The 25,160-nt window shown below is 39.7% G+C and overlaps 1 protein-coding gene across 1 annotated transcript in view; it reads right to left on the bottom strand.

The window, feature by feature from the left end:
* Positions 1-25,160, bottom strand: part of ush2a (Usher syndrome 2A (autosomal recessive, mild)) — a 202,181-nt gene that overhangs the window by 122,609 nt on the left and 54,412 nt on the right. Inside the window, exons 25-37 of the mRNA XM_030094333.1 lie at positions 24,902-25,077; positions 24,540-24,687; positions 18,382-18,488; positions 17,362-17,485; positions 9,667-9,797; positions 7,001-7,127; positions 6,482-6,583; positions 5,289-5,477; positions 4,733-4,863; positions 4,347-4,626; positions 3,748-3,972; positions 2,464-2,544; positions 897-1,085 (exon numbers count right to left, since the gene is read on the bottom strand). Coding sequence (XP_029950193.1) covers positions 897-1,085; positions 2,464-2,544; positions 3,748-3,972; positions 4,347-4,626; positions 4,733-4,863; positions 5,289-5,477; positions 6,482-6,583; positions 7,001-7,127; positions 9,667-9,797; positions 17,362-17,485; positions 18,382-18,488; positions 24,540-24,687; positions 24,902-25,077 — 2,010 coding nt within the window. The remainder of the gene's footprint in view (positions 1-896; positions 1,086-2,463; positions 2,545-3,747; positions 3,973-4,346; positions 4,627-4,732; positions 4,864-5,288; positions 5,478-6,481; positions 6,584-7,000; positions 7,128-9,666; positions 9,798-17,361; positions 17,486-18,381; positions 18,489-24,539; positions 24,688-24,901; positions 25,078-25,160) is intronic.

Genomic DNA, 25,160 nt, shown 5'->3' with positions numbered 1-25,160 from the left:
CAGGGTTTGCCTGGGACGCTGTGTGGTCGAGTAAAAGACATGAGGAAAGTGAGTGGAAAGAGGCATGCCAATGAGTTTTTCTAAGGGCTAAAATGCCCCCCGCAAGATGATGGCGCAGGTAAAACAAAAATAAATAAGTTAAATTTGAAATATGAGGTCAAACGATCAAAGGAAGGCAACCGATCTGAAACTGTAAGTCGCGAAAAGTGATGCAAAGCAGTCCAAAAGGACTTAAATGTGAGGTATGCAAGGATGAATATGTAGAGCAGGTCGTCTTCCAACTTGGCGGTTGGTGGTACATGTGTCAAAGTGTCCTCAGACACGAAGATTATCAATCACTTTCAATGGTGGGTGAGCACTTTGCATTGCGGCCATGAATTTGTACGTCATGTGAAGATTGCAAAAGCAATTAGAAAGGAACAAGGCAAGTTTTGCTTACCATATGTTTACCATTTACCCTATGTGTGCACTCCTAGCCTGTTGCCACTGGAAAGGACCGCATGCATACTTTGAATAACCATACATTTTCACCAGTTAATAAAATCAGAAGAAAATCAGAGAAATACAATGTTCTTCGCATAGACTTGTCATCCTGGTGGAACCCAGATTTCAACAGTAAGACCACCAATCACAGACAAGCTTCACAATCATGCCACACATTCACAATGTGATTTTCTATTTATTGTCAAATACATGCAAGATTATTAAAGAATTCAGATATTGAAAGCTTAAGTTATGTTGGAAAAATGTGCAGAAACCCCCACAAATTTCTCATTTTATTAAATCAACAGCAACAAAACTCAAATTAAATCCAGGTGGCCTCATTGTGTAATTTTGTAGGAGCGTGACTTTGTTCTGGGAAAATACTTCAACAAAAGGTAGTGTATCTGTTTTACCTGTAAAATTTCCATTAGCCAAGTATGTAGCTTTGATAGGTGAGGCTTCTGGGCGATCAATATTGTAGGCCTTCAGCTCATATCTGTCAATCAGGCCTCTGAAGTCAGTGTCGGGTGGAACCCAGCTCACCACGGCACTGAAGCCATCCAAGCTCTGCACTCTGGTAGGAGGAGAGACAGATGTGGGCCCTACACCAAGAGAGACGGAGACAGTCACAACAATAATTACACAAGACAGTTATTCATACTAAATGAGAATCAAAAACTAACAGAAAAAAAAAAATCCAAGACAAACAAACAAAACACATTAAAATTGTAAATCATACCAGGAAGATCAGGATGAGTAAAGGTCATTACAAAGTATACAATTCAAGCTGAACAGAAAAATATACGTTGAAATAAGCAAAACAACAGGTCTGAAACACACGGGATTAAACAAAAAGCATTCACCATCTTGCTGTGTTTTAATAGGCCCAGTAAATCATACCTCACCATTAGCATAAATAGTATTTATGAGAGTAGTAACTTTTTCAGCACTGATTTAATACAGCCAGCCATTCATTCTGGGCTATATTTCACAGCAATCAGCCTCCCTCCTTCTCTGTAGCACTCTCCTTATTTCTCTCTCTGACACCTTCAGCAGCCCAGGATGGTCCATCTCATCACTTTCTTCCTCCTCTGTCTCGATATTCGCCGTCTCCAGTCATCCCTTTCATCTACCTTCACATCTATTCCTAGCTTTACTTATTCAAGACCGGGCCTAACAGCAAAAGTGCTGTCAACTCTTAAACTGCTTGAAAAGAGGAGATTACAGGTACAGGTAATATTCTTCTGCAGCAAATGTAATTTATCGACAACATTCAAATCAAAAACACGTTTTTAAATGTTATGTGCTTTGTATTATTCCCGTGTCTTCAAGCTCACACATTCAAGTTGTGCTTTGGGTTTTGTGATGAAAATCACTTTCCTCTTCAAACTTTCACTTTTCTTCATTAATTTATTTAATTTTATTTTTAATGTTTTTTTTTTTTTTATTCTCTCACATCCCTTCCCTTTTTGCTGTCCATCTTTTGCTTAAATTTATGATTTGGCTCTCCTCCTACATATCTTAGTGTCCTCCATCCTCTTCCTTTTCCCCTTCAGTTCTTAATGTTTTTAGCATTTCCCCCCTCTCTCTCTGTTTCCTCCATTCCTCTCTGTGGTCAAAGCATGGTGCACAGAGACCTAACAGTGAATCGTTCACTACTAACGAGCAGCTTTATATTACACAAGGGACCACACAGGCCATTCTGGGTTAACAGCCTTTTACTGTGATGCCCTTTATTGAGGCTTTATCAATCTCTCATACCGTCAGGAACATTATATCACTGGCTTCAGATAAGTCTCACGTACTGTACAAGATATTAGTGATTTTACATACAAAATGTCTTAAGATCGAAGAGAAAAGGCACAGAAAAAAAGTCAAAGGGAGTAAATTGAAGTCATCTTTCAATAAACGATTGCGGAATGATACATTTCGGAAGTGAAATGGTGATTTCAAAATGCATCCCGTGAAAAAAAAACGTACCGATGCCTCGACTGCGTCCTCTCTGCCAAGGTCCTGTGGCCCACCCTCCTGCTGACAAGGCGACAAACCTGTACAGGTACTCTTAAAAGGCGTTTTTTTGACACAAAGGAGAAGTGGGTTTGGAGTAAGACCATGGGAAGGACAGATTTCTCACATTGAATAATCTGTATGTGAAACATCAGCACAATAAAAAGCATACACTGCTCACAAAAAGTCAGGAATATTTGGCTTCCACGTGAAATTTACGGAAAATGGTCATGCAACAGTGACATGCATAAATTATGTCTTGAAAATAATGTCTCATCCTGTTCACAAAAGGACTGATTTTCTGTGGAGGTACGGCATCCCACTCTTCTTGAAGGGTGGCCCAAAGGTCATTAAGGTTCTGGAGTACAGAGTTACGAGGTTTTCCAAAGGACTGGGCAGTAGAGAAAGTGCAGGCCACTCCATTCCAGGTATCCCATTTGTTCCCTTATGATATGAGCAGGAGCACTGCTGTTCATGAAATGAAAATTAGGCCATTTAACCTTCATATTTGTGCATTTGAAAGTTTTGAGAAGTTTAGAGAAGTTCACCCGTAAATATATACTGTATGGTTTTAGTGCATTTAAGCTTCATCCTGAAAGTTCACCCAGAAGCCAAATATCTCCGTTTCTGCAAACATTAGCTTGTATTCACTAACAAACTGCTGATTTTCCAATAACTCCAAAGTCAAACACAAAACTGCTCTTCTTAAAACCTAACATGGACAACAAGACATCTTAGAAGCTGATTGCAATATAAAATGTGATTTACCAAAACATTTTTTGAAAGATTATTGCTGGCAAATGCTTGTTTTTTTTGTTTTGTTTTTTTATCCAAATGATTCCTGCACTCTTTAGTCTGCATATTTTCATAAGTATTTTGTGCTCTTGCAATTTTTTGAAAAAAGTAAAAAAGCGTACTTTTACTCCTGGATGGCAGACATTGTTGCCATTTACTGTTCATCTGTGGGTTTTTGCACCAATCAAGAAGGAAAACTTGAGATGACAAGATGAGTAAACTTTCTCTATGAAAGGTCTAAAGATCTTCTGATATTATTTGGATAATTCGTATCTTAAAAGTCTGTACCTTGTTAAGATTAAATGTTTCGTGAACTTATTTAGTGGGAACTATTTTTCAGGGCCTGTTACAGGAGGCTTGTATCAATAAGTGATGTTGCAACAGAAAATAAAAAGTCTTACTGCATTTTGTTTATTACCCACAGTTTGTTCTTGTTGTGTGTCGTGTTTTGTATACTGTTACCAGTGAAAGGCTGGAGACTATAGTCGGTGGCTTGATTCATTTTCCCAGTGTACACCAACACTGAATCATTTCCTCTGCAGTTGAAGCGGCTCTCACTGGTGGGACAGCCATCCAAGTAGACTCTAACGGCACGGCGTGACGCCACAGACAGATTTACACTTTGACTGACAGGAGTTTTTCCTTCATATCTTCGTATTATGAGCCCTTTTATACAACCTCCTAGACCTGTGAGAGGTAACAACAAAAAAAGAGGGACAGAAAAACACATGTTGTCATTAAAAACATGTTCTTTGCAACATTTAAGCTATTTCTACCCACATATCAAAGTCATTTATTGCTGACTGAACTTCGCTTGGATCAAAAATCTTTATTTAATGTCAGTAAATACCATAAGACTTGTTGGCTGAGGTTACACATTCTGTTATTCAAAAAAGCAAGTGAATAATAGAAAAAACAAGTGTGTGCTGGAAACCATGAATTAAGAGGCAACCTGTAAATTTAGCAACATATTCACAAATAAAGCATTTTATTTGGGTTGAACATCTGATGTTTTTAATGGGAAAAATAAAAACGCTGTGTTTACATACTGTATATCTCACCATGTTTGTGGCTCCGGCTGTCCAGAGCTGAATGTGCGAGCTCTCCTGGCACGCCCCCCAAATATAACGATGAATCAACCCTCAGCATCGCCGCTCCTCCCGCTCCCCTCGCTTCTTCTGCCCAGTCGTCAACCGCAGCAGAGACAAGGGAGCCGCGTTTCGCCAATGATAACTGTTTCCAGTCTCCGTCACAGTAGCTAAGCCCCACCCACATGCTGAGTTCAGTCACATGACCTTCAGAGTGGACAGTGAAGGACAGTAGACCAGCTTCCAGCTCCACCTAAGAATTCACAATGAGAAACACACATTTAGCTAAAAATTCTCATATCATCACGTGATGTATTTACACATTTTGGGGGAATCTTTAGGCATGTGCCTTGCCTTACCAGCATGTAGTCATCAGTTTGTGTGTTGTATACAAATAACAAAAGCGCATTGAGCTGGTCTGTTCTAAAATCCATGGAAATGTCAAAGTCCTGCCCACCACTGAATAAACCTGCAGCCAACTCCAGGTAACCTGAAACGCAGAGAAAACACGGCAGCCACTGAGATTGTGCTCACGTGTCTAAAGGTAAATTATTTTGTCAAATATTCAAAAGTGATGTATAATTAAAGAACTATACAGAGAGTCTGACGACAGTAATGGAAGAAATGTGCACTAATCAACCTGATCTCTCACACAGAGGCCAATTAACTTATCATCACATTTATCAGCATGTAAGTATCTCATTAACAGCAACATTAGCAGCAGAGGTCCATTCAAGAAACTGTGTTGGCAGCGCAAAGAAGCAATAGCAATAATTTAAACTTGTATGTAAACTTAATATGACACCCAACAAGCTGCCCTTGACGCTTCTTTACATTTCACAATATGTCCTGTAGAAATGCTGCAATCTGTCGTGTTGTGAAACACTGATGTCAATTCGATGAATAAATTCCTACCATGACCCAGAAAATGGGCTCCTTCCACGGTTTGAGCAGGACATCCCTCCCAGCTCTCATACGCCGCCACTTTGCTCGTGGCTTTTGCCCAGTCCAGAAATTGCCATTCCTCCAACGGGCCATCAGTCATCATGAAACTCACATCTCTGAGGCAACCGGGGAAGCCGTGCTCGACCAGCTGGGTGTTTCCTGGTAGGAAATAGAAAAAACATAACTGTCAGTCAAAAAAATCATCACTACTTAAAAATTTAGCAATGAATTTCTTTCTGAATTATTAATGGGGAAACATGGCTGCTCTGTTGAGCCAGATCCCAGTTTCAGCCAGGGAGGTGAATTAAAGTCTCTGCTTTTAAGGTTAAGGTTAAAACTTTAGTTTTCTGTGCTCTCAATACTCCCACTCTCTGTCTCTCTCTTCCTCCCTCCCTCGTCGATGCTGCCTTAAGTGTGCAGTTCTTTGTAAAAAGTGCCTTGGGGTGACTATGTTGCATTTCAATTCAATTCAGTTTTATTTTTATAGCATCAAATACAGCACAGTTGGCACTATATAAATAGAACTTAAGTATAATGTTATTCAACAACACCACCTGTTTTGTGGAAAAAGCTTATGTTTTTAGAGAAAGAGCTAAGAAAGTACACAAATAGACTTATTGTGCTGATTGTTTTCACAAAACACTCAAGCTGTTCAGACTTCAACAACACATGTAGGGAGGACACCCAGGATGTGTGATGAGGTTTCCTGATATAGTGTATTCAGTTATGGCAAAAACCTGACCCAAACTCGACCCTACAGTGAGCCTAAATATCAATATTGAGGAATTTACACAGGAAACACTTGGTATGCTTGTATGTACAGTGTTTCAAAAGACATTATATTCACAAAAATGCGAGACACTTTAGGCAACACTGACCTTTAATCACTGAAACCTGATGGAATGATTCTTAAGAGAAGTTAAAAAATTAGAAATCAACACAAATTTTATGAAGAGCACGTGAGGCCACACCGACTCTGAGAGTGAAAATGTGTCTCAACTGAACGAAAATCTAGAAACCGCATTAATGAAAAGCAATTCAATAACAGATATCCTGAAACAAAAATGCTGTCAGTGGATGCATCAAAATGAGCTACAGCCAAAGCCATCATGTTCACACTAAAATACATAAATTCATTCTGAAGTTAACAGTGACGGCCGAACCTGAATCCTCTCTCTGTACGGTAAAATCTTCAGGCAGTCCACCAACGAACACGCCCGTGTTATCGCCAATGATGGTGCTGCCACTGGATGCCGAAGCACTTCCTGAATAAACAGTTGGAAAAATGATCAATTTGATACTTTAGTTAAAAAAAAAACTTATGTAGCAACAAAAACACAATACAAGACAGAGTAGGTTAACAAACGAGACAGCAGAGAAGTGAGACAATGTTACAACACTTCAGCCTCACATTGCTTTATTCCAAGTAATACCCCAAAAAACAGACAAATGAACAGTAATGAGAAAAATGTTGCTTCATACATACTGTTTATGATAAGACAGAGTGGAAGGGATTAACCAGGCTAAACCACTACGTGGAGGGGCTTACATACACAGAACATCTGAACACATGTGAACATCCTTGCATGTGCAGATGAGTGTAATGTGCTCCCATTCACAATCACACACCCACACAGGGAGCAGAAACACACAGTGGTCAGTATGAATATGAGGAGAGTTACCTCTGTATTGATCGTCTACAACGATTGTTCCCACGGCTCCTCGCCTTGTAGCTGTGATGCTGTGCCACTGTCCATCATTGTAGCGGCGCCCTCCATCACCCTGTGCGCTCACAGCCACCGCTGAGCCCTGCACAAAGGAGCACGGGGGGCACACATGACCCCGCAACAACAGCATGATTCAAAACACCAACAGTGCAAAGACATCCATTAACTATTTCTCAACTCTGGTCAGAGGTTGATGTTTCATACAGTAATTTATGGCCTCTGGGCTTAAAGGACAGTCGCTGTCAAATCCCAGTGTGTAAATTTTAAAGTTGTTCTTTTATTTATCCCTCTGAGAACAGGTTTTGGCATCAAGCTGATCAGTGACACACATCAAACAGATATACCAATGCGCCATCCTAAAAAGGACACAAACATGCACATATAATCATCAAAGTGTTGTTACGGGGCTTTTTGCTACCTATTAAGTATGACATCATTGTTGCGATCAGCTTTTAGCGAGTAGGCAAAGAGTACTGCAGTAAAAGAAGAGTAACGGGTACGTGCGCACTCATACACAGACAAACAGGCGGTGATGAAGATTTAATGATGAGATCAATAAATGTATGAATGCCAGAGTATATCAGCCCCTGACATCTTTACTACCATTGCTAGACAGCTCCCCTCAACAAAACAATGGAGGAGGAGTCTGTTTGCGTCTTTTTTTTTTTCTTCACTATTTTACACATAAACAGTTTTTATTCCACTTGGCTACAGAACAGTCGAGGCGGCTAGCCTCTTAATTCTCTCACCAACCGCTAGTGATTTGCCCTCAAGCTAAAGGTTCAAAGTAACACCTTCAGTGGATTTGTGAGATAGACTAAAAGACTGACAAACACCAGTTAAACACAACCTATGAAGTCTTTCAGGGAACACGTGAAGGTAGAGGATGCACGCACTCCTCACTTTTCCAGCTCGACATGAGCACTTTAAGCTTTGTTATTTAGGCTTAAAGTAACCAGAGCATTTCTTCAAACAACAAAAACTGCGCAGTCTTAATGGACTTGTGATATCCCAGAGAATCTGGTGGAATTCTGAGTGCGATTGATAAATTACGTTCCATAATTTGAAAGTATTTTAGCTTCAGTTCACTGTTAAATTTCTTTATGTTAAAATAAGCTTTTCTCTGTGTATTTAGGCTTCAGCGTACACGTGTGTGGCAGCTCATACGTGCACATATTTGTGAGCCTATCACTTTCTTGTGTCATGCTAAATTACACTGCCCCCCCAGCACTGGTAATCCCATTAGGCTAGCTCAACAGGCTAATAGGGGGAAGTAATGGGCCCAGCTATATGTATCTAGGGGAACACTAATAAGCCGTGACACCACTCCCACTGTTAATTACCTCAAACTAGCCTAAACAAAGGAATCAACCCAGTTGGAGAAGACACACAAACTCCATCACACATCCAGCAGGACACATAACTACCGACACACACACACCAGTGAGTGTTATCTGTCCGTCTCTGCACACACAGATGCATCACAAAGTTCTATTAGAAGGTTTCTGGACAGCAAAGTATTATAGAGTGATGCTGTACAAAAGCGTGTGAATGTGTACGTGTATTTGTTTGAGTGTGTAATTAGTTGGTGGCCTCATGGAAGTGTGTGTAATCATCACCAATCATCACTTTCATCATCGAAGTCGTTGACTCCTTCACCCCTCTACATGTGTCTGTATGGATGGATAAGGGAGGCAGGGCTGTGTGTGTGTGTGTGTGTGTGTGTGTGTGTGTGTGTGTGTGTGTGTGTGTGTGTGTGTCAGGGTGCAAAGCTTAATTAGCTTGCAATTGGTATTCACGCGTGGTGACTGCAGGGAATGAGTTAATTGCAGTCCAATTCAAACGTTGACACACTTTCAAAGTTTTTCCCCTCTTCCTGTCTCCCTGACAGAAACCAATGAGGGGCTGCAGATCACATTTATTAGATGAGAGCGAGTCAGAGAGAAAATGGGAGCGACGGAAGGAAAAAAGAGGAACGGCAGAGGGACGGAGGTGGATTAGAGAAAGTAGAGAAAAACACAGGTGAATGTGAACAAGTTAGTAACGTGAACAGATTGAAGAAATGGAGATAGGTTAACAAATGATCTTGAGAAAGATCAGTTCGTCCAATAGTAAAATTATTGTTATAATAATGGATCCAACCGCACAACTTCCTCTTGTGACTTTTTAAAGTTTTTGAAAAGACTTCATTTCATCATGCTTGAATATAATGAATGCTGGCTGTGACTTCTTACAAACTATATACAAAAAGTTAAAGGAAAAAGAAAACATTTGTGTTCGGTAGATTATTTATGTTCAGTAATTATGCACAGACAATTGTTGGCATTGGCAGAGAAGATTTGGCAATTTTTTCTTGGTTGCAACCGACACACTGAGCTTTGCTGCTCGCCTCACAAATGCATGTTCCTCACTAACAAAGCAACATTTAAAACTGGAAAAAAAAAAAAAATCTGATTTATTTAGTTTATTTATTTCCTGGCATTGTTTCAAATGTAACTGAAATGAAAACTTTAAACATACAACCATCTAGTCAGGTTTTGAGCATAATGACATAAGAAGCTTTTTTTCTGTTATTATTTCATATGATGTAAACATCCAGAAAAATCTAGCATCTCACTTACCTGTGGGTCAAACAGAAAGAAAGGAATCCCACTTCTCATCTGAATGGCAAGAAACTCCTCCTGATTTCCTGGTGAGACGGCACAGAGGAGCAGTCCATCTGCTGACCAAGTCTTGAAGCTCAATTTAACACCTGGCGGCAACAACAACATAAAAAAAATTAACAGAATGGACATTTAGATTTCATAAAATAAAATGACCATGAAGAAATTGGCAATCACTAAAAATACCAAAACTGTGTTTACAGCTCATCAAAAATACAGGATGTTATGGTTAGCACGTATGATGCCGATTCTTTGTACAAACTGAATCCAGGCAGTGCAGTTTGATAACTTTATTTATTCCAGTTTCCTCCCGGCATTCAAAACTGTACGCTTGAGGTTGATTGTTGGGTCCAGACCACCAGTGGGTGTGAACGTGGTTTTGTGTCAGTCACTGATGGACTGGCAGTTCATCTCTGTTCCCTTTGTAATTCATCCAAATCTGATTTTGATTAACTTTAATACAATTCTGTAACCAAGACTTGCACAGTAACTCTGGAGGACTGATACAAAAAAAGAAGAGGAAAAAAAAACCCCCAGCAGTTTGAGGTTCTGTGCTACATCCAGCTCTCTTGTCAAATCTTAAAGTAGAGGGAAAAGAAAACGTGTGCAAATGCGCTTCATCTTACATTTATATTAAGATCACTGTTTCCCAACAGTACCAGAGCTCTAAGCTGACTTCATTTCCACAGTAAGCCATCTATCTGGGATAATCTCTCCACTAAGATCCTCCAAGGGATACATGAACGTCAGAAGGCTCGTCTTAGTAGACACACCTGCTTCCACACTTTAAACAGCTTTCACTTGTGAAGCGTTGCTTTTATCTCTTAAGACCAGAACCTTCTTTTTGTACATTGTATTTAATTAATTAAAAGGTGTGGGAGGGTCTTCAATTCAGGGGAAACAGTTTTGAAAATACATTAAATGGAATTGCTCACAAAAATAAATTTTGTCATTTCAACCTGTGAGATGAGAGTCTCTTTAAAAGATAGTAGGCTGCACAACATTGCTGTTCATTTACAAGTAATTCAATCAAAGCAGCAGGGAGCCAGGATGGAGAGGTTGAAGAGCCAGAAAGAACCAGAGGTTACCCCTGTATCGGTGGCACATGTTTCAGATTCGAAGATATTTGCAGCGCAAAATCTTCATCGGATGTTGTGTGTCAGAAAAACAAAAAAACAAAAAAACCAGGTAAATGTAAGTTAAAGTGACCTTGATATTCAGCCAACAAAATCAGATCAGCTCTCTCTTGAATGCGAGTGATGATACATTTAAGGAGTTCCCACATGCTGTTCCTCATGTATTGTGTTAAAGGCGAAAGACAACTTGAAACTAGGTGGAGGCAAAAAAAAAAAAAAACTAAGATACACGACCTAAAATGACAGGAGATCTTTGATCTGACAACAGTTATGAGGAATAAGAGGCATTTAATCCTCAAGACGAGGAGAAACTGATGGAATGGTTTTTCAGTTGTGTCATGTCTAATTCAAGGCTTCGGCAATGTGGGAAACTTGTGGGTCCTGAAAAGAACCTCAGACGGCGCACACGCACACGTACACGCACACGTACACGTACACACACAAGCGCGCGTGCGCGCGCAGAGGATTCATCCAGTGTGCCGTCTTGTCATGTTACTATGGATCAGAGATTGGATCTTAATCCACTACTAGATCCACATAGTGACACAGCCCATGCAGGTTTGTGTGTGTAAGTCTACAAAGTGTGTGTGGGTTTCCTCAGCTCTGTCTCTGTAGAGACCAGCAGTGTGGGAAGATCTGAGGAGTTGAATGGAGGCAGTCTCGGGTTCGTCAGAGGCCGGCATTAACAAAATAATTAGTATGTGAATTCACTTAACATGGAGAGAAGTCAAACAGCTACAGCACGAGCTCAAAATGAATACAGATAAGTCATTTCTCAGAGCACTGAGTGTTCTTTTTTGTTTTTTTGTTCATTCAGTGAACTGGGAACTAAATGTTGCTGCATTTGTTAGAGTTTTGAGCATGTGGGAGAAGTCCAGAGTTTTGCAGTTTCTGGATCACAGGTTTGCATTTTCAATTACACTGTATAGAAGAAATAATGGCACAAAGTGCAGCACACAAGCATATGTAAACTATACTGTATGGAACAAATTCAGCACACTGAACCCAGATGAACATGGTGTACAGGATGTGGTTGTAGCATGCGGCTAACACAAGACAAAGGTGCTCTTTGCATTGGACTTGCATTCTGTACATCAAGCAGACATGTGTCATTTACATTCATGACCTTGTCACCACAGAGATGAGTGAAGTCATGACAGATACCTGACATTACATTACCCCCCTTTAACCTTCCCTTTCTCTATCACATTCTCCTGATCTTTCAATCCTTCCTTTCTTTCTTCCCTGTGCTTTTAACCTTCCTCATCTTTTCATTGACCTTTTCATTCTCCTTTTCTCCACCCCGTGCCTCTTCTGAATATGTTTCCTGTCCGCGCATCCCACTTCGCTTCTTTCACAGTCGAATCTGCTTCTTGTCCTGCATCCTACTTTCACACTCCTTTGAATTTTCTTCTGTCAGTATGAACCGTAGCAAGACCAAAAGAAGACCCGACGATTACAGCAATGTGTCTGTATTTTACGCTGAACAGGTTCGGGAAACACATGCACACTCATAAACTGTCTTGTTTCACAATATATATATATATATATATATATATATATATATATATATATATAAAAACAAAAAAGGTCTGTGGAATAGATTACATCTGGGCTGTTGATGATATACAGGATCCATGGTAACTGTAATGACTGAAAGTTTCTACCAATGTAAAAAGACTTTTCGTGTAGGAAGTTCAACTGTTCTAGTGTTCTGAATAGTCCTGGGTCGCCTGATGGAGCAGAGCAGTATGAAGTGGTGGTGACCCAGCTGTGGTAGGTCACAGGTGGAGTTGAAGGCCCTGGATCAACCGCAGAAATGTACTTAGTTGTAGTTTCAAGAACCGGTTCTCCTGCAGTGAAGGAGGGTGCCATCCGAGCGAGTCTTTCCTGGACTCTGTTGTCTGTATTGGTGCAGTTGAGAAACCAAGCTGTGACGCAGCTCATCAATGTGCAAATACAGATGTGTACAGGCAAAAAAAGTAATTGAGGAAAGAAACAATTTAAAAAATGAATACATTGAAGAGATAATGACAACAAAAATATATATTTTTTGTCACATTTTATGTTTTTTTAATGAAAAAATATTTTTGTATGATTTATTGGCGTATGAATTTATTTATTGAACCATTTTTATATTTCTATATTCATTTTTAACTATGGTAGTTTTGGTCCTCCATATATTCCTGTGTTGTATTTCAATAATGCAAAATGGTGAGAAAGGATAATTGTTATATTTAAATGTATGTTCTTCAAACTGGTGTTAAATACTTATTTATTTATTTTTTGTTTACGGTATCGTCCACTCTATTTAAAGGTTTGACAAGGTAAAAACTTGAGCACCTGGTATCGATCATGGCAACAAAATTTTGAATGGAACAATGAATGAATAAAGAGATTCAACCTTTCTTCTGAAAGGTTGTGAGTCTGTGTAAACAAGGTGTTATCCAAGCATATCCGAATGTACATCAGCTAAGTGACACTGCTCGTGCTCAGCAGTACCTCTTTCAGATTTCCCCAAAGGACTTGTGCTACTTCACACTGACAACCACTCTGGAGCCATCAGCAGACAAACCTGAGCACACACCATGACAGGTGATTCCAGTATACATGCACACAAGCTCTTCTATAGTTCAAAGCACACAGGCAAAAAAAAAAACTCCAAGAAAAACACCTGTGAGTACATGCAGATCTGAGAGCAGAAACTAAATACTCACAGTAGTAATATGCATTCAAATGTGACTATCGGATTTGGCATTTTTACTTTTACTGCAGCTGCGTACCATCGCATATGGTTTGGAAGCAGAAATGTTGCACATTTCTGACTCTTGAAGCCAGTTACAGATTGATCTCAGACTGTTCATGTATAACCCTGCACCATCAAGCACTCCAGTCCGCTGCCACGGCGATCCGTGTGTGTGCATGAGTATAACATCACTCTGCCGCAAAAAAAAAAAAAAAAAAAAAAAAATTATAGAAATATTTTCAGCGGAAAATAGCAACAAACTGAAACTTTGATTTCTCCACTCAGGCCCAACAATGAATGCATGAAGGAGGCTAAAGTTATAAAATGTTGCCTAATTTGTAAAGAAGCTCTCATCAAGTGGCAAATATGCCACTTCTCTCCTCTAGAATATCTGTAGAAGTGTGGTTCACAATCTTATTTTATTTGAGGCTAAATTGCCTGTCAGGAAAGCTTCAGAAGCTCCACCTGATATCTGATGTGTCAAACCGTTAAGTGAAGCCAGTGATCATTGGTGGGGATCCGCACATTCGCCTACATACAAAAGCAGGTGCCTTTAAAATAAAAGCAATTGGCAGTTCTGCAGCTTTAACGTTGATTGTTTTTGACATGTGCAAATTGACTTTAGTCAGCAGTCCAGACAAACTCCCCCTGTGAAAGCTCAAATGACTCAAATCTGTCTTTCATGAGTGATTAAACACCATAAACTTTGATATACTGTATACTAAAAAAAAAATAAGATGAAGGTAATTTTACAATGGTGATAACTGGAAGACGTTAGTGAAAAAAGGGTTATAATGTTATTTTACACAATATACAACATTAACAAGTACCAATATTGAGCCCTTTGTAATTTGAATTTGTTGTTTCTCCCCTCTCTGTCTCAGTAAACAGTGGAGGTTGTGTGTAATCATCTACACAACATAACCTGAATAACTCCAGTCATGTTAGCTCTCTGCTGGCATTAATCAGAGCCTGGCGTATTAATGAGAGCGCGGCAGCTAGCTAATTACACCCATAGATTCTGCAGCAGCCCATTAAATATACAAATGACAGAATTAAAGAGCCCAGCCTCTTCTGATTAATCTTTAAATGGGGAAAAACTAATGATGTCTGTGCAAACTTTCCTTTCGCACATTTCTCCCCCTTTCCTTTCAACGTCAATGCCTGGCAATCAATCATATTAATTAAGGGAAAATAATTTGTATCATTTAACATTTCCTTCTTTCCTACTCAGTTGTTGCAGTGGTACTGCAGCAATTTACTGTATTAAATGTGTCTGGAAATTATTCAAGTCTATTTGTTGCTGCATGCATTTTTTTTCAAATACTTGTGTGACGTTTCCTCTCTCTTCAGCGTGGATCGAAGAAATACATCTGGATTAGCGATGACTGCGAGCAGGACGCTGGACTTATTCATATCAGGCTATTTCATGTCCAAACAGTTAAGAATTACTATGTATAGGGGAAAGAACTACTCAGTCCTTTGACCAATTACCATTTATATACATCATTTTACAGAAAAAGCAAATGCCTTAGTGGAGATGCACAGAATGTTCAATTCAAATTCAAACATCCAGAGTCGTGAGTCAGTAGGGTTTAAGACACAGAAACATTATTAATAAGATGAATGATCTAACATGCATTTATGGAAAGAAGCACTTACAACTTATTCATTTAGGAGCAGGATTGTATATAGTTATAATCCTGTTTTGTCTAAAGTAAGATTCAGTGTGGTGAATGTTGCCCTTAAGTACCCTTATAGGACATTAAGAAGCATCTTTAAAAGCGAACGGACTTCATTTATGGAAACATGCAATTTTATGATAGTAATTGCACATGGGAAACAACCTATTTGGGCAATAATCTTACTAAAGTGGCCATAAAATAACAGGTGAAAGGGCAAATATCATGCGATTTCACAAGGTAAAGCATCCTGACTTTAACTAAGATTAAACATACAGAATATTGATCCCGCTCAATAATGTTCCCATAATTCACATGTTTAGGAAAGCAAGAAACAACAGATTATTAATATTCCTGGAACGGTGCATAATGTTGATGGAGAAAAATGATGATTTCCTGATTCCTACAGAAAGCCTGTCAGGATCTTCAGAGACATTAATGCTGCGCAATGAAGAAAAAAAAAAAAAAAAAAAAGGTTCAGACTCACCAGAACCTCGTTTCACCACACCTCATTTAAACTTTGCTCTGTTCGTTAAAAAAAAAAATACTAAAAAGGTCCAGGGCTTATGACCCCTTTCACCCCAAAAAAAGTTAAGCAAAGACTCAGTTCATATACAAATTTTACACTTGTCATTGTCAGAGTTACAAGGTTTCCATGAGACATCAACGATTGACGAGTCTCTCCTCTGTGATCAATTGACTCTTGAGGGGGCATTACACTGCATTACATTCATAATCCAATTTGGCTTTGATTTGTTCGCTGTTCCGTGCGCTTCGATGGGAATAATTGTCTGTAGACGATGCTATTAGTATTGATGGTTGTAAAAGGGCGATGGTTTGAAGACTGCCGACACATTGATGGTCCTGAATAGATCCGGTCTGAAAGTGATTGTCTGATCCATTACCCTTTATGAAGGAGGAGAATGGAGGAGATGAGACGCACCCCTCAATAGCAAAAATCATCATCTATTTGCTGGCAGTGTTCAGAGAGATCTATTTGCAATTGTGTCGGAGATGCAAGGGTGCTTTCAGAAATAGCTTGTTGATTTGGGATAAAAAGACAGCGCGCGATGAACAAGAACAAAAGACCATGGCCTAAATAAATATTGCTTGGACTTATTATCAGGACAAATTTTATTTTCTCATTCCAATCATGAAATATTTCAGCTTTACTTCCAAAACACCCATCCAAATATAAACTAAATGCAAAAGTGTATGCTTTACTTACAAACGTCTACTAATGCTTTTTCCCCCTTTTAAGACTACTTACAAAACCAAATAAAACAATTGCTATTGTAGTGGGTATGCAATTTTAGTTTTTATCGGAGAAAAACATTTTGGAGTATTTTAAATTAACTGCACCATTGTAATGTGTTATGTCAATTGTTTTATGCTGTTCAATGCTGTTCAAACCTGAATAAATAAAGGTTAAATTAAAAATTAAAAAAAAGAAGAAAAAATGATCAATTCTAGTGACAAACACAAATAGCTTTTTCAGTCAATTACTGCAGATCATGGTCTCACAGAAAGCCTTATTTGTCAGTGTTTTGCTGCAAGTGCAAAAACATTATTTTGCTCATAGGCGGCCTGCTTTTAAAACACTTTATGACACAACTCAACATGGCGAAAAAAGGTTTGCTCAAACACATAACCACAAACTTTGTGGCGGCACAGAAAGACAAAACTGGCGATGCGAGGCTTGTGCAGGACAGTGAAGTAATCTCAAGTGGCATCAAAGAGCTTTGCGTGCTCAAATCCCACTGATTAGTATCAGCAGTCATTAATTATGAGCGTCAGACTGGGTGATGTTCTCAGATGAAGCAGAACATGTTTGGCTGTGCAGCTCAACCCTCTAATGATGCTGGTAAACAGAAAGATAATTGTCCTTTAAGATGACTGGGGAAGTCATTGTAAAGGAATGTCACTAGAAAGCTGAGAGGCAGCAGCGCCATCCGTGAACACCACAAACCCACACGCGTGCACGTCAACGCATTCTCACACTCGCAGTATTCTACAACGAAAACAATCGTGTCGTCCATTTTCCGAAACACGCGCGAGCATCTGCATGTGCCTCTGTCTATTTTCTTACCGGTGAAGTCTGTGTTGACGGGTATTGAGTCGCTGGGAAAACGGAAGTAACTGTTTCCTGAGAACCGGGTTCCTCTGACGACTGGATCTTGCGGATGAGAGAGAGAGACGTCCGACCTCTCCACCTCAAAGCACACAAATAATAATGATGTTAATATCAAAAGCGGAAAAGTTGCATCCATTAATCAACCAGTTGTTATGTGTTGAGTTTCGGTTGTCTAGAGAAATTGGGCACGGAGCTTAAAGCTGAAGATAGCAACGTCACCAGTTCACCAGAAATTTTGATCACATTTCAGCCATAACATTGTGCAATTCACAGCCGGCACAAAGTACAGGTGGGATTTGACAGGAATTTCACTTACTTTATACCTTTTCCATTTAAAAAACTGTAATAAATCTACTGTCTTGTTCTCACATGATTAAGAAGGTGGATGAAAAGTTGGCTATCAATTGAAACAAGTCCTATCAACACAAATTACTAAAATCCCAGCAGCACATATAGCTGAAGGATTTCACTTTAGTGTTTTTCCACCGCTTGTGCAGTCCCCAAAGCGCTTCACATTGTTAATGGCATTCACCCATTCACACACCAGAGGAGGCAGCTGCCATGTAAGGCGCTCCATCCGTCCACTGGGAGAAATCTGGGGTTTTGTGCGTTGCTCAAGTACACCCTGACGTGACAGATAGGGAATTGAACCTGCAACATGCCAATTGAGACGGCCCACTCAACCAACCGACTACACCCTTATATGTATAGTTTATCATCACAGTCCACATAAGAGTAAGGTAGATTAGTAGTGTTCTACCAAAGCAGCAGCCTGGAGCAGCTCTGGTGTCAAAGCTGGAAACAGCGCTGAATTTTCATCCCCTACAATAAATGTGACACACGGTGGAACAGGAGCCAGCGCTCAGGGCTGAGAGCGAGAAGATCATAGGTTCAAACACCAGCTGGGCATTTACTGTGAGGAGTTTGCATGTTCTCTGCCGAGGCCGTTTCAGACCTGATATGTGAGGAACTTACCTGATACAGTGGGTGTGGCCCATTGAGTTGATCTGGAGGTTGCCACTCTATGTGTATGGTAGATTCATTTATTGGAAATAACTGAGGTGAAGACAGTCCTGTTGGTGCTGACAAGGAAAACATAATAAACGGTTACAGCAAACCTAAAGAGTGCATTTCAAATCAAATGTCCCCTGAAACGTTGTAATGTATCCATCGCATTGGAACAATGTTTGAGATAAAGCTCTCAAAAATGTAAATGTGAAATGGACACCGTTGTATATTTTCACATATGCAACTTAAACATACCATTTTCACTGAATAGAGGATTCCCTTTATGTTCTTTCACTTTTTATCATAATTTAAATGTCCTTTAGAAACATACTGAAGGTGCTGCAGTCACAGTTTCAAAGTGTTTCATAAATAAATCAATCGCATAAAGGCGAAAATAGAGAAGAGAGACATATATAAGAATGGTCGGAGAAACGGCAAATGATGGACTGGTGTGAAGATGAGAACCGTGTGTGTGCTTTAAAAGCCATTCCATTGAGGCAATTCTGTGTGTGTGTGTGTGTGTGTGTGTGTGTGTGTGTGTGTGTGTGTGTGTGTGTGTGTGTGTGTGTGTGTGTGTGTGTGTGTGTGTTTCAGTAATCGTCTAAATGGTCTGTGGTAGGAGTAAATTAGCTCTTGGTGACACACACATGTGGACCATCCTTAGTGTGATTTCTAATAGAGCTCTTAAAAGGAAAGTGGACAGCTTGTCTGGGGCGCTTCATCTTGCCACATCAAACCATAAATTACTGTCAATCGATAGCTTACCAGTCTATTGATATTGAGCTATGCTGACATTTAAAACATTGTCACTGCCACACGTGTTAATATGCTTTTGCTTCCAGGTGGCCACAGACTGTGGAATTCTGTCCGTCTCACATGACAGACAGCCTTTGTGGCGATATCTTTGATCACAGGATAAAATATGTGGTTATTCTTTACAGCCAGAGTTTCATGGATAGCTGTAGTCATGGTCGTAGGACCACAGAAAGAATAGAAAAATCTTTACAATTTCACAACCACGGTCTCACTACATTGCACAGTATAGGTGCTGAATCAAAACCAAAATGATGGCCTGTGGATTCCAGGGGAGATAAACTGCTGGATCTTTTTATCTTTTACTTTTTTCACTGTATATAAATATTCTGTTAGAAAAACTGCTCCGTTTAGTTATTTCCTGAAGCCACCAGTGGCACATGTGGATGATGAACAAGATGATTTTATTGATAAAATGTTCGATTCATCGGAGAGTGCAATCAAACTTATTGTCTTAAGTGTGTGAAATGTATGCCGTGCAGTGTAGCAGCTCATAAATATACAAACACTGCTACAATGGCACTGTCTGTAGGATCTAAAAGAGATGGAATGCTGTGTGTATATATATAACATTTTATAAATGTTCTTTTGAATATTATGAACAAACTTTTACACAGTCAGTGAGCAAATTAAAGTGGGGAGTTGCATGACTGACATGCGAGGACGAACGATGGTCGCCTGCATCTGTCACCCTCCAAATCGGTCAGCAGGGCAGCATACACACACCAGACAACACCAGCCTCTCATTACATGATTCTGAGAAAAAAACCCACTGGCACAATGGACCACGCTCTGCTGGGTTTGAGGTTTGATCAAACTGGACTGACTTCAATGAGCGGGAATGTCCCTGGGTGACGTTCGACGGGTGAGACTGCGATGTTGCTGAGGGTGATATCCTGTAATTCACCTGTCAGTGCTACTGTCCCCTCCGATGGCACCCGATGCCCAGACTGCTCTCTCTTTCTTTCACACTATAACAAGAGGGACTCCCTGACGTGGATTCATAGGTACAAAGAAACATTTTATTTTGTCTTTGTAATTAATGTGAGAGCTTTATTCAGAACAAATAAAAATAACTGTTTCATGTGCTCCTCTGGCAGTAGGTGTGAATATGTGGCCCCCAGATAAGCTGTGACAAGTTTCAGCGCCTCATAACCTGAGACTGAAATTTTCACTCCAAACATTTGGCTGAGGCACAATTTATGTTGGAACGTGAGTGATGACTGCTTCATTAAGGGCAGAAAAATAAGCATACTCTCCCATTTTATCAACAATTCACTGACAGAAAGTTCATTAACCTATTTTTCTTTCTGCAGTTAATCAGGTACATTCGGTGTTACTAATTATTGTGATCCACTAAACAGGAAACACTGTGGAAATGACACAAGGACACACAGATCTAACAAAGGCTAACCCACTTCTGAACATGATTATTATAAGACCGTGATTATTGTCAGATAAAACAGCGTTCCCCTCCTTCAGTGACTGGAGTGGATGTATTACCAACACGTATTGTTTGAATGTCTTGTATTCATTTCTTTCGTGTGGTTGGCAATTCAAAGAAATATATTTAACACTGTGACACATTCGGTTTGACAAAACCCACTTGCCTTATCATGAGTATGCTTAAACATGCACACATGCATGCACACACAGTCACACACACACACACACACACACACACACGCGCGCCCACACGAGAACGCACACAAGGTTAACAGTCCACCAGAAAGGTTAATTTTAGCTGCCGACATGGTAATGAAGCAGCTAAATCACGGGCCAGCTCCCAGGAGCAGTTGTGCATGTGTGTGTGTGTTTCCTGTTTTTACAGCGACTGACATGTCTTAACAGGCTCTTAGCGTACAGTTACACCAAGCACATAAGCACACCACTTATTGACATGGCGATCCCTTGCCATGCATATTTCTCTTCTCAAGAAGGGCCTCAGGCCAATTATGCATAAATCAATAAAGTTCCTGTTCTGTTGAGTGGTGTTACAGTGTTAGTGTGTATGTGTATATGTCTTTCTGTGTGCATGTCTTGTAGAACAAGCCTTTATGGATGTAGGATACATAAAACATCACCATCAGCCCCTGATTAGCCACTCACTTTATGTCGTGATCGATAACTTTGCGGGAAGACACACACACTGAAACAACTGCGGATGCATCAACACACAGGGACCGAGACCTCTTTCCCCGTTTCGGTACGTCTGTCTCAGTGTGTACGTTAATGTTTAGTCCTGTGCTTCTGGTGTAACTCCAGTGGTTTCACAGATGCTGTCTGCTCACTAACAGCAGATGGCAGCTGATTCTAATGGCCCGTCCTTATGTGGGGGAGATTTATCAGCGCAACTGTAGCAAGCTCAAGTTTGCTTCCCGAGGAGTGACACTTAACGTGATGACTGCTTCCTCTGCAAATAGAATTTAGCTCTGCAGAACTCAAAATGCTTGCTTAATTTCAACAGAACACAGCACTCAGACAAAAATGGGAGATTTTCAAACGGCTGTTAGGACAAATTATTGTCAATATGTACTGAAAGCAAGGCCTGTTCTAATGTGGAGGGCAAAAGTAACATCTAATTGATCAGAGGAGAATTTCGAAGTCGTATAAAGACATGCATGATTCTAAATGCATGAATTCCATAATTGAATCAAATGGGTAGGTTACATGGTGGAAAAATTATTGTGTCCTTTTATGGAGTGGGAACATTTAGATGGAGGGTGTTCTGATCTATGCATCTAGACTTGGTTATATATTTGTCTCAAGTGAAAGAAAATGGATTCAAAAAGAAAGTGAGAACTTATGAGAAAAAAGAGGCGAAAAAACACAGGTAAAATATCCCATCACCCTTTAATTAGGGTGATCAAACAACCTATTTTTGGCCTGGACAGGTTAACTTTTCCTGTCAGTGCTGTTTAAGGATGCTTAAAACAATCATTCAAAACACAAGAGCTGGAGTGAGTGAGTGTCTGATTTTTTTTCCCTCACATCTGGCAAATTATCGCTTCTAATTTACCTGTGAAATGGTAAATTAGGTGTTTTACAGGACCTAAAACAAAAAGGGAATTCAGATTTTATCATTGGTTTTATTTATTTGTGTGTCCAGTAATCTATTATCAGAGCATTTATTGCTATTATTTCATTATTTTTGAGTTGTTTTGGTAACATGCATTGTTATTAAACTTAATTTTTGGTGTCATAAAGCAGGTTTAATAACTTCTGAGAAGCTTATCTGAATTCGTCTTTGGTTAAATAGAGATATCGTTTTGGTATACAATTAAATTTTCGGTAACACTTTACTTGAAGCACCCGGTATAACACATAGTAGTTATAAACACTCAAATGATCACAATGCTTTATAACCCACTATACAGCACAGGAATAGGGTTAGGTCCTGGCATTGTGATCATTTATGAGTGTTCATAACTATAGCTACACGTGGTATAATGGCATTATAATGCTTTATAAATGTACTTATGTGTTATACCGGATGCTTCGAGTAAAGTGTTACCAAATTTTCCATCGACACAGACGAGCCATACTTTGAATATAACAAAATTATTTCTTTTAGTTCAACTTACTGTATCTTTTAATGTCTCGAGACCTGGCCAAGTTTCCTTTCTTTTGGAAGTCAAAATATGGTCAATCTATATAAGTGGATACACACCATAGACAAAGGAAAAAAAAAAAAAAAAAAGAAAAGAAAAGCAGCAGCTTTTCGGGACATTAAAAATGACCTTTGTTGGCTACAGTTTCTCTATAAGAGTGAGGTGTTGAATACATCACTGAGGGGGTGACCAGCTTTCAACGACTGATAGTTTATCAAAACATATTTTCAGTGAGTTGTCAAAAGGATCATTAAACTGAAGAGGAAAAAAAAAAAAGACTGGAGTTGTCTAGCTGAAGCAGAAGCTCAACACCCAGCGGATAAGCACACGCTATGCAAATTGTTTTGAGATTAAAAAAAAAAAAAAGTCTGCCAAACGGCATATGCCATTATCATTTCTTATAGTTGAAACAAGGGACATCTTTGGCGTTGGATGAAACAAAACGGTGGCAACAGATGTGGCTGTTAAAAATACATTCAAAAAGTCAACTGGGTACAATAAGCCATATTGAATCCTACTGTATTACAGTCAAGAGAAGTCTTTGGAATCACTTGAAATAAACATTGTCGCTGTGTCAACAGATGTAGCCATTAAAAATACATTTAAAAAGTCCACCGATTACAATCTGAAGTGTCATTCATCACAATAAACGCAAGGAACGACTTTTGGAGAATTGTATGAAATGAAAATATTCGCTATGTCAACAGATGTAGCTGCCTAGAATACGTTCAAAAGCTGAAATCCCTGAGCAAGTATTTATAGATGAAAGTCCTTTTTTTTTTTTACAATCACTCAGAGAATCCATTGTCTATTCACCTAAAGAGATAAACAAAACAAAAACAAAACAGGAAAAAAAAAAAACAACATAACATGAGCAGCAAGCATAGAGACTACAAGTGAACAGATGGAAAAGTGTGTTGGAGGGTCAGGTGTGCATGTGAGAGCAATTTGTATATTTCTGGGTGATTCATGTTCCTCTGCTGCCGTGTGCTATTTGTGTTTAAGTGAAACAACCAGGTATGGATAGAAGTGAAGGATGGATTGAAGGAAACGACGAGGAAGCAGCAGACTAGCGCGTGAAAAGAACGACAAAGAAATGTAAAATTTACAAGAAAATTGAGTGTGTGTGTGCGCGTGTGCGTGTGTCATCCTGCACTGATCAATTAGTGCTCATCTCAATCCCAAAGATTTGTGCCTGAGTTATTAAACACAGCTAATTCATCCTACTTCCTTCGTGGTTATAAATCCAGAGACTAGAGAGAGAAAGAAAGAGAGACGCAGAGAGAGAGAAACATTGTATGTGTGTTTCTGAGGCTCCGTGTGTGTTTGATTCATGGCCAGCAGGAAGTGTGTGCTACGCCACATTTTTCTCCTTGTAATTAACAGTAAATTGTTTTTACTGCCGTGCACCATGAATATCCCCTCTGGTTAACATGACCAATGCTGTCGCCACTCAAGTACCCGATGACTGAATGTGGCCTTCTGGGAGTGTGTGTGTGCTTCTCTCAGATGCTTCTGATGTGTGTGTGTGTGTTTTTTTTTGTTGTTTTTTTTAAAGAAAACCACACACAAAGAGTCAATAAGTGCTGAGACATGAATTGCTTAAACTCAAAATATTTTTTACACATCCCTCTTGTCAATATGCATCTTTATGTCAAGATGCAGTTGTTCATCACTGTCCTTTCTGTTGGTGTATCTCACCTGCTGGTAAGGTCCGTCCTGTGCCTGGTAAACTGGTGGTGCAGCCAGTGTTTGTGCAGAGCGTGACAGTGAAGTTGTACGCATGATAAGGTTTCAATCCAGTCGCTACATAAACAGGTTGTTCCAATGGTCCCATCCTGTGTAGCGCCTGGAAAGAGAGAGGGAGATAAAACCATTAAATGTAGGAGAACACAGATATTGAGGCACAGACAATTAAAATAATCGCCTGATCGACAACACAGGATTGATGATCCATGTTGCCTCTTGCGTCCACCATGAAAAGGTTAGTTGGGGAACTCGCATACATTTTTGCCACATGCCAACCTCTGAAAATCATGTTCATGTTGATGTTCAGCTTTTACCTGACTTACAACCGGAGGAGCGTAGGGATTGTTTGTCTGTTCAGTGAGCATGTTCACACGGTATTCTGTAACCTGTCCTCTGGCGATCACGCCTTCCCCCTCAGTGGAGCTCCACGTCACCTTGAGACTGGTGGACGACAGTGCTGACACTTGTGGAGGAGCCACAAACTCTGGGACTGAAAACAGAGACGACAAAAAAAAAAAAAAAAACTTTTTAAGCAATTTGGTGGCAGTGAACAAGGAATCAATTGAAGATATG

This window comes from Salarias fasciatus, chromosome 1 (assembly GCF_902148845.1).
Source record: "Salarias fasciatus chromosome 1, fSalaFa1.1, whole genome shotgun sequence".
NCBI classification, from domain to species: Eukaryota; Metazoa; Chordata; class Actinopteri; order Blenniiformes; family Blenniidae; genus Salarias; species Salarias fasciatus.
Note: the sequence above shows the minus strand (reverse complement) of the source record. Positions and strands in the feature narration are given on the sequence as shown.